General features: G+C 43.7%; 1 protein-coding gene across 19 annotated transcripts in view; it reads right to left on the reverse strand.

Moving 5' to 3' along the window:
- The window catches only part of TNS1 (tensin 1), a 1878049-nt gene that overhangs the window by 325833 nt on the left and 1538230 nt on the right, over positions 1-13986 (reverse strand). For 16 of the 19 annotated variants that reach the window (XM_085649997.1, XM_085649992.1, XM_085649991.1 and 13 more), the window contains one exon: positions 3688-3800. In XM_085649997.1, the coding sequence (XP_085506123.1) occupies positions 3688-3800 (113 nt within the window). The remainder of the gene's footprint in view (positions 1-3687; positions 3801-13986) is intronic. The other 3 variants (XM_085649989.1, XM_085649999.1, XM_085650004.1) reach the window with 1 other exon arrangement.

A 13986-nucleotide genomic window follows, 5' to 3' on the forward strand; every position in this document is an offset into this window, starting at 1 on the left:
CTGGGACTCCATTTTCCTTAGGGTGTCTGGCTTCTGTGCATCAGAAGGCCTGCCCTTTTGAGCACAAACCTTGCGATGCTGAGTTTGTCCTGCCTGTGTCCGCCACATGAGTCATGCGGTTCCTAGCAGGGAAATGACAATTCTTTACCTGATGGTGGGGGAAAAACGCCATGGGCGTCAGGCACGTTTTATTTGTTTTTCAAAAACAAACCTTGTTTCAGAAAAACAGAAATATTGCCAAGCAGGCCTACAGGACTTGGAGACCGGCCCAGCATTACATTCTCATCAAACGTGCTACCACCAGGTCAGCAGAAGCACTTTTGGTGACAGCACTTCTGCCAGAGTAGCAGTGATCTTACAATACGTCTTTAGATAACTCTCAAAGATCTCCAGGTGGTCTGGGTATTCCAGTGGGGCGAATAAGGGGAGATCCTGGCTCCATTCAAAGTATAAAATTTGTGGAAAAAGGCATGCCGGGAATAATGCACCTGGCGGTTTTACCTGCCTCCACTATTTGAGTCACTCGCAGTGGCGGCTGGCATGGTTCGGAGTGGCGTGGCGGGCACGCGGGAGCGGGGGGGAATGGTAAAAGAAAAAAATAATAATAAAAGAACCACTTACTGATGCCAAATAGTCCTGCATCTCTGCTCCTACTCTCCGAGGCACAGGAAGCACAACAAAGGCTCCCAATACCAATCACAATGCTACAATGCAGCGTTGTGATTGGTTTTGAGCGTCCTGGTTCGACGCTCAACCAGGGAAGGGGGGCCTGGGCATCTTCTCTGTGTAGGCTGTAATACAGCCGTCATGGAGGATGGGGAAAGTGCACTTGACTCGTTTGGGCGGCCTGAGCGGGCCAACCAAACCGTCATTGCACACTTAGGAGTGGGCAAACCACTCCTCCCCTGCCCTGCTCCGAGAGCAGAGCAACCCCGCCGCCCGCAAATCACCAGGAAACATAAAAGAATAATAACTCAGTTATTATCATTTTGTGTTTCTTTTGCAGTGCACTGCTTAAAACTAATAGCGAAAATCAGGTAGAAATCAGCAGAGTGAGGTTTCCGGGTGAAATATCAAATGCCTGTTATCGATCCTTCTCCAGAATCCTTAGCGGCGGATGTATGTTGTTACAACGCACACTTTTACAACGCATGCACTTACAACGCATTTTTTACAACGCAAAATCCATTACAACGCATTCCATTACAACACATGACACTACAACGCATTTTTAAAAACTACCTTTACAACGCATTCCATTACAACGCATACTACCTTTACAACGCATACCATTACAACGCATAATATTAAATTGCATTTAAGGTAAGTATTAGATAGTATAGGGGTAAAAATTACTTTTCTAACTCCAGGGGGTGCAACAGTAGGGTAAGTGTTGGATAGTATAGGGGTAAAAATTACTATTCTAACTCCAGGGGTGCAACAGTAGGGAAAGTGTTGGATAGTATAGGGGTAAAAATTACTATTCTAACTCCAGGGGGTGCAACAGTAGGGTAAGTGTTGGATAGTATAGGAGTAAAAATTACTATTCTAACTCCAGGGGGTGCAACAGTAGGGTAACTGTTGGATAGTATAGGGGTAAAAATTACTATTCTAACTCCAGGGGGTGCAACAGTAGGGTAAGTGTTGGATAGTATAGGGGTAAAAATTACTATTCTAACTCCAGGGGGTGCAACAGTAGGGTAACTGTTGGATAGTATAGGGGTAAAAATTACTATTCTAACTCCAGGGGGTGCAACAGTAGCGTAAGTGTTGGATAGTATAGGGGTACAAATTACTATTTTAACTCCAGGGGGTGCAACAGTAGGGTAAGTGTTGGATAGTATAGGGGTAAAAATTACTATTCTAACTCCAGGGGGTGCAACAGTAGGGTAAGTGTTGGATAGTATAGGGGTAAAAATTACTATTCTAACTCCAGGGGGTGCAACAGTAGGGTAAGTGTTGGATAGTATAGGGGTAAAAATTACTATTCTAACTCCAGGGGGTGAAACAGTAGGGTAAGTGTTGGATAGTATAGGGCTAAAAATTACTATTCTAACTCCAGGGGGTGCAACAGTAGGGTAAGTGTTGGATAGTGTAGTGTAATATTATGCGTTGTAATGGTATGCGTTGTAAAGGTAGTATGCGTTGTAATGGAATGCGTTGTAAAGGTAGTTTTTAAAAATGCGTTGTAGTGTCATGCGTTGTAATGGAATGCGTTGTAATGGATTTTGCGTTGTAAAAAATGCGTTGTAAGTGTAGTGCGTTGTAAAAGTTGCGTTGTAAAGGTTGTTCCCCCTTAGCGGTCCATGAGAAGTACATCCGGGGCTGAGAGGGGTGAAAGGTATTACATCAGGCCACTAGAGGGACTGGGGGAGCAGACTCACAGGAAGATTCATCTTGAAAAAGAAGTCCATCTCATATCTTTATTTAGAAAGGATCTCTAGTTTGGGGGGGTGGGGTTCCAGTTGGTTCCCAATCAACTACCACTGCTGCAGAGTTCACACAAAAAACTAATATGACAACTCCCAGGCTGCACAGTGTCTGTGTGCTAGAAAACCAACAGGCCTTGGAAAGAGAAACCAATCACAGCGACTGTGAGGTCTATTAGGATGAAGAGCGGCTGCAGCCGGACGGCCACTGGCGGGAGGTCTTACCACCGACCTGCGGCCCATTCTTGTTCCCCCTGTACTCCTTCACCAGGACCACTCTTGATTTTATAGACACTTTGTAATGGACTATTGTAGTTTGGTGTGTGTAATCGGAGGTGTTGCAAGCGCTTCCAGAAACGTGCTCACCTCTCAATATAGTCTATTTATTATCTAAATCAAGCTCCATTGGGTCTTTTTAGTTTTATTATTCAAAAAGTCAACTTATGTGTGGTGCTTTTAGTGGCATGAACAGACTGGAACTCTAGAAGCTTGATTTAACAATCACTATTTTTAATTCAGGGTCATCAAGCAAAGATATAGGAAGGATCAAAGTGGTAATGGTAATGCAGGGTAGGTGAAGGGAAAGGAAAAGGAAAAGGAAAAGAAAAAAACAGAAGGGTAGAGAAACAGGAAAGGAAAAAGAAGGGAAAGAAATAGAAAAAGGGAAGGAAAACGACGGGAAGGGAGTGAAGCGAAGGGGAATGAAAGGAAAAAAGGGAAGGGAAAGAAATGGAAAAAAGGGAAGGGGAGGAAGGGGAGGAGAGGAGAGGCGAGGCTAGGAGAGGAGTAGAGAGACAAGGAAAGGAGAGGAGAGGAGAAGAGCAGAGAGGAGAGGAGAGGAACTAAAGAAAGTAAAGAAATGTAAAAATATAAGAAAGAGTAGGGACAATGAAAGAAGAAATCAAGAAAAATAAGAATGGTAGAAAACATAAAGAGGATGGAAAGGAAGAGGTGACAAGAATGTTGGAAGGAATGGGCAAGGAAAGGAAGGTGGAGAAGGAAGGCTGGTAAAAGTGTGGTGGGAGAAAAAAATGACACCACTAAAGAAGGAAGATAATGGCTGAAGGAAGAGAATAAAGAAGGAATGAGGTAAGAATATGAGAAAAAGTAGAAGCAAAAGGAAATTAAAGCAAGAAGAAATATAATGAGGTAAGTAAAGACTCCAGTGGATTTGTACAAGCCATCGAACTGAGTACATTACTGTAATCTAGTCAGTCCGGAGTGAGAACAATAAATGTAGCGGATTTGGACAGCTTACCACCTTTGGACTCAAAGTTGGGGATCCCGTGCATGATGACGTGATGGAGGAAGAGGGGCTTGTTGTTCATTTTGATGGTCCCGGAGAGTAGGCCGCTGAAGTAGTGAATGTACCTGGGAAAGGAACAGGGGCTGGAATTAATATTAAGAACAGAAACAAGCCCTCAGTTTACCTCTCCACACCAGGGAACATGGCGGCCTCCTTTCAGGTGCACCAGAGGACGGACGGAGCAGGGTGGGAAGGAACAGACCCCTAACTGTGTCACAACCAAAGGTATCACATGGACCCCCAACACATGTTCACCCACGGGTCTTCGCCTGTAACTCCTGTAACGAAACATCCAGCTGTGACGAGGCCCTCTGTGAGAATCACGCCAAGCTGGCGTGACAACCTAAGGCAGTGATTACACCACTGTAACTAGGAGGCAAGACCCCTGTGCATCCATGTGTAACACCTCGCAGAAGACATCATATTTCTACAATTTCTCCCCTGTGAATAAAAGCAGAGTTACCACCAGACTGCTCCTAGTACCAAGAGACAGCTTTACCATACTGCGACAAGGCATTATTACTGTAGACTTGTGGTGTTACCACACTCCTAAAGTACTTGTGCACCATCAATGAAATATATGGAACAGACTGAAATATGGTGTAACACGACTGCATGCACATCACCATATTTCCTACTTTGTGAACCCGGAGTACACTAAACCGTGTAAAACATGTTTTTTTATTAGTACAAAAGTAATTGTTGTTCCTGAACACTCTCTAAATCTCCCCCCTTCCCCGGCCCCAATAACACAAACCCTCCCTCCTTCCCCGGCCCCAATAACATAAACACCCCCTCCTTCCCCGGCACCAATAACATACAACCCTCCTCCTTCCCCAGCCCCAATAACATAACCCCCCCCTCCTTCTCCGGCACCAATAACATACACCCCCCCCTCCTTCCCCGGCCCCAATAACATACACCCCCCCCCCTCCTTCCCCGGCCCCAATAACATACACCCCCCCTCCTTCTCCGGCCCCAATAACATAATCCCCCCTCCTTCCCCAGCCCCAATAACATAAACTCCCCAGCCCCAATAACATAAACCCCTCCTTCCCCGGCCCCAATAACATATACCCCCCCCCCCTTCCTTCCCCGGCCCCAATACAACCCTTACCCATCACCCCCAGCCAGACAGTAACCCCCCGTCGAGGCACGGAGTTTGCACAGTGGGCACTAGAAATGACGCATCAGATCTTTACATGTTGACCAGAGAGTCACACGGCTTCTCTCCGAGGCTGATTGGTCTCTTGTATCAGTGAGGGCTGGCAGCCATGTCTGTTTCTTGTTCTCTTTTTACTCTCATCGATTCCAAAGGAACCCGTTTAAAACACTTAGGGGCAGATTTATGAGCCCCTTGCGCCACTTTTGCGTCACTTTTCCCATGTTAAAAGTGACGCAAAAGTGGCGCAAGGGGCTCATAAATCTGCCCCTTAACGTTTTAAGAATGGCATGTTCCATGAAACCAGGCTTGGGCACCACTCACAGATAATGTGTATCTGTCCATCATCGTTCTGGCCCATGCTTTTTTATATAATTGTGCACTTCAGTCATTCATAGAATACAAGTGAGGATTTCAATGTAATCTATGCACAACGTATTGTTTCCAGACACACCATGCAGGGCCGGCTTTAGCGCTGGTGGAGCCTGGTGCGACAATCATTTTTGCCGCCCCCATGACCTCTTCCTCGGATTCTCTCACTACCACCGGGCAAAAGGGCCCCCCTCTCTCAAATCCTAAGCTATTGCTAAACACAGCACACCCTCTGAGGTCAGCCCCCCCCATCCGGAGGTTAGCGCCCTGTGCGGCCGCACCGGTCGCACTGCCCTAAAGCCGGCCCTACTCTCATGACCTGCTGTGGTGCGCGATTGTACCGTTCGCATGTCCGATGATACACCGGAGTCCACATGGTGCAAATCTGCAAAGGACACTTATTTTCACAAGGAAAAGACTTTTCATCATGAAGGAAGTCCTTCCCTTTTAGATCCCACGCTCTAAAGAGATTCACTCATGTTATTATTAAGAAGTAGCTTTCAATGGCGGGAAAGGATTTGCGAAAGACCCATAACTTCTCAAATACTTTGTTAAGGTTTACAAACGTTTTGCTGGGCAAGTATCTGGCAACTTCTCCTTGCCTTCCCCTTACCTTAATCCAACAAACAATAAAACGTGGCAAATCTACCAGAGGGACTGTCCCCCGACTCTGTGAACCAAGATTTGAGAAATGTTTTTTACATCTAAGTTCAATTTACACGAGTAAAATTCAGGCTTAGTTTTTCCAGTCTCACTATGGTTCCATGTAAAAATTTGAAACTTGATAGAACTTTTTCCTGAATATGTTTTATCGAGGAACCAAATGAGAGTTACCATTTTATAATTAAACCGTAAGATAAATTGTCACAAATTGTCAAAGTATATTGACTTAGAAAAATTGTTCCCATTTCACATACTGCAAAATGTTCCTATTTGTAGTTGGAACATCCCTGACATCTGTTTAAAAACAAAATAATAATAAAAAAAGATATAAATGCTGTAACCGATAATACTTGGATTCGTATAGCGCTTCTAATCACCCGTGCAGGTCTCTAGGCACTCTCCATAGGCACGGGAAGATTAAGTGATTTGCCCAGAAACACAGGATTTGTGATTTATGTTGAGCCCCATTCCGAGACTTGAGCCTGGATCCCCAGTTCCTAAGTCAGCAGCTCTGGCCGATGCGCCACATCCTCTCCCGCAACAGACAAATATAACAAGATTTCTATTTAGTTCCTGCAGGGCTTGTTATTTGAGATTGACACTGCTTGACTGAGACATGCCCCACCAAGATATTTCAGTGCGAACATTCTCCAGCGAAAGCAGTTTTTACTGTTCAATTGTACCCCCACATGTGATTGGGTTGAGGTGCAGGAACCTAGCAATTTCATGAAGAGCAAAATGTGTGCCTACCTCTCATACATCATTTGGCTGCAATTTAGCCCACCAGGACCAATAATCTATGAGGTCTGTGCGGTAGTGAGTAGTAACCTCTGACCTTTCTAACTATCTCCAAGCAGTCCTTTGATTAGGGAAAAAAACAAATAAGATGAAAACCTGTCACGGATTATGTCTATTCTTGGAGTGTTTGTTAGGGCTCCGCATTTTGCAATTAGTTTTTGAACCAAGGGCATTATCTCACTTACTACGACCCTATTTTTAAGCTGATATCATTCTGGTTTTTATTTTTCACTGTTTGTGTCTCAGAACTGTCCTACCATCCACAGAACAGTGGCACACAGACTGAAATACCGTTATCTCAGTCTTGAAATATCTTTTGTCCATACAAGCTGTGGAAGACCCCTTGGAGGTTCACTGTTTGTGTGCATCCACAAAACTTCCACCAACCTACCAGAAACCTCCGCTCCACCTCCCTCAAATAACCACAGCAGAAGTTGTTCCTCCTCCTACCTTGCCGCCAAGTACTGGAACCTCTGAACATCACCCTCGCTGTCGGACTTCAGGAAGAGACTCAAGACCTGGCTTTTTGACTAAGCCCAGCAGCCCAGTGCCTGGATACACTCACAGGTGATTAGCAGCGCTTTACAAGTACTGATTGATTGATTGACAGCTTGTGTCCGTGAACAAGGCAAGCCAAGCTAGCTCCTGGTGCCTGCGATGGTATTACATCACATTCTGTTGTCGGATAAACCTGTAGCAGATGTGGTGGTTCTTCCATGTTACATAGAATATGTTGTGAGATAAATCCATCTGTGCCATACCCATGCCTTGTTGTACCTTCTGATGTATTTGACCCGGCATACATTTCATTGGGATGTATAAGTTTGATTTGGTTTCCTTTGTCTGAAAACCCAGATCGCTAGAACATTCTGCTAACTGTGCAAGTTTGATTGCAGTGTTCACCATGGTTACCCTGTGTGACGTGCGATGTGTAGACTAGTACTGTACAATGCTACATAGAAAGTGAGCTTTCTTACAGTCTCTATCAGTGCTTAATTTGAGCCGGCGGTTTACGATGCTCGGCACCAGCACTTAATTAAAAACACCGGCACTTATGACAGTCTGACACATGGTGGCCAATTTAGAGATGAGCACAACAGATGTTTAATATTAATTATACATTAAAAATGACTAATAGCTGCCACCCCAGAGATTCTTACAGCTTTAGGGGCCTGGTATAGTATGACTTGTCCCACTCTTAGGAGTGTGATGGTTAATTGTTTTGTTTTGCAACGCTGGCAGGGGCACTGGATGGTGAAATCTCTAGTGGCCTCCTGACGAGGGCCCCAACACTTATTTTTATTATAGCCTTATAGCCCGCCTTAGCGGGCTATACCGGTTATTGAAGGCTCGTGCCCGCGTTCAAGGCCCGAGCCGAAGGCGAGGGACTTTAACAAGGTAGCAGGACTTTAATAGCCAGTGTAGCCCTGCTACGAAGGGCTATAAGCTATAAGAACATTCTGCCACTATAGGGTGGAATGTTCTAACAATTAAAACAAAGGCTTCTCAAAGCTCGAGGGGATCTAAATCCCCTCGAGCTCCAAGAAGCCTTTGTAAGACATTGGAATGTTGCTCTGCGGGCCTTTACCGGCCCATAGAAGCAGGGAGCACTCCATTGTCTTCAATGGAGCTCCCAACATTCCAATGTTCTAATGCAAATTAGGCACTGAATGGGTGTAATTGAATTATGCATCTTTACTATAGCCTTATATCCCGCCGTAGCGGGCAATACCAGCTATTAACGGCCTGATCCAGCGTTAAAGACCCGAGCCGAAGGCGAGGGACTTTAACAAGGGAGCAGGACTTTAATAGCCGGTATAGCCCTGCTACGAAGGGCTATAAGGTTTTTAGAACATTCTGCCAGTAGAGGGTAGAATGTTGTAACAAATTAAACAAAGGCCTCTCGGAGTTCGAGGGGTTTTAAACCCCCTCGAGCTCCGAAAGGCCTTTGTTCACAGCAACAGCTGTGAAGGAAAGCAACATTGGAATGTTGCTCTGCGGGCCTTTACTGGCCCGTAGAAGCACGGAGCCCTCCATTGTCTTCAATGGAGTGCTCCACATTCCAATGTCCTAATACCTGATGAAGAGCTTTGGCACTGTACACATTATTGAAATTGAGATCTGAATTGTTCATATATGCAGCCAAGTAGTCTCAGGTAAATCTAAATAAATAATTTCACATCCTACAACGTTGATCAAGTTTGTAAGAGTTGGTCATTTTCAGTGAAACACTGTGGCCCCAGTTCACAAATGTGCACGCATATTTGCAAGATAAACAAACTCCATTATTTGTGGGTGCAGCTATGCATTACTGGTTTGGAAAGCATGACTTTGAACTCGTAAAGAATCTGCTGATAGCAGGGAGGGGTTTTCTTTGTGGGAAAGTCTGCTCGAAGCATCGAGTTGTGCAATATCCAAGTGTGGAACACTTTCAAAAGGTGATGAAACATTCCGTGGGCTTTTGTACATCATTTAATTTTAGTTTCTTCCCCTGAATACAGCAGATTTCCTGCACAGATGTTCTTTTAACATAAGGATGTGCTTTCTATGCCTGCTAGTGGGAACTGAATGTAAACCTGAAACCGCAAGCAACTTTTAAACTCCTGCTGGGATGTACAGAATAAAAGAGGCACTCCTTTTATTATGAGAAGTGTGTACATGTAAATTGATTTCCTGCTGAGTGACACTTTGCAAATATTTTACAATAATCTTTTTTATTTTTGAAGGAAGAACAGACATTTTTGATAAAATGGTTTCCCTGTGTTTTCAATGAACAATGAAACCATTAGTTGCTGGGTAATAACACAGAGGTGGGATCTGCTGATTGTGCCTTGCGTAGCATTGCGATCTGTGTTACAATGTAAGTTAGACTGTCAAAACAACTAACAGTAATTCCACTGAATGTGCACCTAAATTTGGCTATCATGCCATAGTAGCCACATAACTTGCTTTTCCCCATGGTAAATTTATTGAACCCTGCTGCATAAGTGACCCTTCTGTTGCTGCATAATTCTAGTGATACTAGCAATTGGAAGGCTCATCTTATGCGCATGCAAAGCCTGCGTTAGGATTCCTACGAGTGGTACCAGGATCACACATCTATAAAAAGACATTCAAAAGCTCCACGACGCATAGGAAAAACAATGCTAATTGTAACCTAGAAATTTGGATTGAGGGAAAGTGGAGAAGCCGCATCTCAAGTTATAGAATAAAATAACTGTCCCAGCGGGAACGCTATAAGTGCAGAACAGTGTGATAGATTACTTCTGTTTAAGGAAACGCATAATTCAAAGCCCAGCAGGCAACCCCGAAGACGGGATGTATTTAATTTTAATTACGCTGAAAACATTTGTAAAACATACATTTCATTACATTTCTTGAAATTATACATTACACAGGCCTGCATAATTGTATTCACCTAAGCATGCATCTCGCGTTAAAAAGTCTCGCGAAATATCAGCAGAGGCTCGTTTTGAGACATTTTTGTACTCGATCGGAGATGCGCGATCGGAGGTGCGCACTTGAGTTAAAAGAAATCAGATACTAGCAAACATCATTTTGCAACGGAAGCGTAGTTTTGCACAATTTGAATAGAATTGTCCGAAATATGAAAGAGAAAAATATATTCGATTTCACACAACAGCTGCAACCCAAGAAGCTAGGCACTCAGCGGTTACATTAGTACACTGAGAGAGACACTAGAGGGCAGCATTTGGTAAAACACGATCAATGCCTTCAAATTAAAAACCCGGACGCTCTCTTTTAACGCTTAGCTGCTGTTCATGTAAGGGGCGCGCATTTCTCCAGTGCACTCATCATTTAATGGTGATGTTTATCCAACGTCATTGTCTTTCTGGTGCGTGAAACAAGGTCAAGGCGCTGCCTGCCTCACAGGGGGTTGGCACTTACAGATTGAACCCGGACTAAAAAGCGAAAGAGATGTAGTCAAAGAACACACATAATACTACCCTCTAACTATGGGCGCCTGCTTAACAAAGCCATTTATTTGGCCATGCAAATAAAACTTGGGTGCACAAACCGCAAGATTTACGATTGCAATTCACAAACCCGGACTTTGAACGCGTAAACATTTTACTCACATATATAAAACACCATTTTGCTATAATATCACTAAAACTAAATCTGTTGTTCTTAATTTGTGGGTATTCACATATTTTACAAGGCGCGTGCCTAGCCTGGATACGATTTAAAGTTTATTATCGTCAAGGGCAGGACAGGAGTGAACCTGTCTACAGGGTAGAAAGGGGAAGGGATACATATATTCTCTGTGGGGAGTGTAAATGCACATTTGAAACACCTTTATGTTTTTTGTATACTGTGTACATTTACGTATGTGCGAAATGGTTACAGATGCTTGGATTTGAAATGTTCTTTAGTGCACGACCACCCTGGGACATCTTGGCGCTGCAAGAAACCACTCACGGAAATCTGTGACTGTCGCGGCTTCTCGGAGGCACCGTTCGAACTTTTTGAGAATCCCAGAAAATGTGTTTATCTAACTCAAACATATAAGCCCTTACTTCTGGGTGACTTTTCTTTGGCTGACTAATAACCAGATGTAATTCTTCATAAAGGCCAATTTACTGTTCACAAGCACATCTGGAGACCGGTAACCCACTTCATCTTTAAGATATTTAATAAACCAGTTTGGAACATGAGAACTATGGAACATTGCATTGTGCTACACCGAGGCATGTTTTAAAATGTTCATTTATGTCATTATTTTTTACTTCTGTATTGCCCCCAGATGTCATCTTTCAGTGCAGCCATTGCATTTGGTTACCTACAGCCAAATCACCTTTTTTGATGTCTCATTTGCTGTGTAGCCATATCTCTCAGATACTTCTTGGAGCTTCCACACCCTTGGTTTTTACCACTTAGAAGGATACTCACCAGGGTTATGAATTCATCTTAGTTTGAGCTAAATCTCCTACAACTTGCACAAGCATTGATTTATTTTTCTAATGATTCTCAAACATCTGTAGTGTTCCCTCCATCCCGCATGCCTGCTTCACTAGCACAGAATTATTGCAATAGTAGAGTTGGGGTCCTTCAAGTGAATTATGAACATAGTACTGTGCCCAAAATCTAGTACAGTGTCTGATGTCTTCCTTTGGTACCGCTGCGGGATGCCCCAGTTACCATTACCCTTTCGCAATGGACTTGAAGCGCTTTGTTCATCCAGGCCCCAATGAGTAAATCAACCACGAGCCGGCCCGCCATCCAGGTTCGTCCCGCTGAAAAGCTCCGTAGGTCCAACTTCCAGAGTTGGACCAGGAGCAGGTGAAATCCGAGGCCGGCGGTCCCCCACAGAATCTGGCATGGTGAAGAGCATCGAGGGACCCCGCGAGAAAAAACTCCAGAAAAGTTTCCAAGTCCGAAGGTAAAAACTGTGACCCGGACCTTCTGCGAGTGGTCGCCAAGCAGGACTCCATCGCGGTTGGCCTGAAACTTTAACTTTGGGTCGGTCTATCGCGACCATATATTGCAATATGGTGCTGTAGGTTTCTATGTGCAAGAAATTGCTAAATCTTTGAAAATTCATATCTATGGTTCCCTACATTAGGTTTTTGTCATTTTGGTGTAATTTTAAAGATACAAATATTTTCTATTTTTATAAATCGGTGTTGGATTTTTATTATGCATTGTGTCTTAACTATTTACTGAATTGGGTGTTATTAAATGTTTTACATACCGGCCTTTGAAGTTAAGCCTGCCTGCTCGCACCAAGCTACCAAGGGTTGAGCATAGCAATAATTTTCTAAGACCTAGTCTGAGCCCTATACTGCATTATGGGCCTTATTGTGAGCGGCAGATATATACTTGCCCGTACTAATAATCCACTTTCCAACAAAAAGGTAAGTATGTAGGGGAAAATTCTTCGTAGGTTTTGTAGCACAAAATGATGCGAGTAGGGTGAAGAGCACTGCATGGGTCACGGTGACTTTGGGTGGGTTCTAATAGTATATACATGATCTCCCTATGGGGAGAATTTATGTTGCCCGAATGAAGGAAAACCATGAAACTTTTCAACTTCTGCAAAACTCGTAGTGTAGTTAGGGCTGTGCAAACCAGGCTTGTCCTATTCACAGCGTGCAATACAGGACCCAGCAGTTAAACCCTAGAACTAAATCCAACAACTTTCAAAGTGCTATTTTGAAGTACATTTGTGCGTGTTTTCTTTTGTCGTGGTTTTTGCAAACCTTAATTGCTAGGAAAGCTACCAGACCCGCCTCAATCTTACAAACTACAATGGCTAAAAGCAAAAAAGTATTCTTTCTTAAAGCTCAAAAATCCCATATTCAGTAGTAGTTCCTGGCACTGTAGGGATGTGGAGGCACTACTTGAGAACAGGCCGAATGCAGTAAAGCTTCCAGTGGCTAAAGAGGGCTGACCCACAACCAGTGCGTAATTCCAAAATATATACCTCCCAGGGCCCTCGTCATGAAGTAACTACAGCTTGCACCACCCATTGCCCCTGCCAGGGCTACCAATGACAGTACTAACACAACGATTAACCACACACTCGTACAAGTGTGACAACTTAGACTATTCCTGGCCCCCAAAGCTACAAGAATGGCGTGGGCGGCAGGTCTTAGCAACGTTTGAATCTATTTTGAATTAACAAACAATTGTTGTGGTGCTTATCACTAAATTAGACAAACGGTGCCGCCGTGTGGCAGATTGTCATAAGTGCCTGTGTTGTCCATTAAGTGCTGGTGCAAAGCACAGGAAATCACTGGCTCAAATTAAGCACTGTCCACAACCCAATGCGGTATGCTGTGGTGCGTGGAAGAAAAATGTGGCTGATACAATAACAGACTAACGGATGAAGAGGGCTGCCTGAAAGCCCCTAGAATTATCTACAATATATATATATGTGAATGAAAGAAAAGAGCTGGCTGAAAGCCCCTTTAAGTACTTATACTATATATCTAAATGTAGTAAAGTCTGAAGTTCTGGGCTAAAGCCAAACCTAACAAGCATTAAAAATGAGGAATGGGCTGACCATTAGATGTGTATAGTTACTGCTGTACAAACAAAGTCTCACATAGATATCAATTGTTTTCCTATAAAGCGTTTGTGGGGCTTCCTACTTCTCCTAATGTTACAACTTACGTCTTTACACAACTTTTTTCCACAAACTGGTGATATTTGATTGCAGATGTTAGTTGACATGGAACATGTGCTGTTTGTTCGTGCATTAACTTTTAACCATGACACTGAAAAGGGAT

This window comes from Triturus cristatus, chromosome 3_2 (assembly GCF_964204655.1).
Source record: "Triturus cristatus chromosome 3_2, aTriCri1.1, whole genome shotgun sequence".
Classification (NCBI taxonomy): domain Eukaryota; kingdom Metazoa; phylum Chordata; class Amphibia; order Caudata; family Salamandridae; genus Triturus; species Triturus cristatus.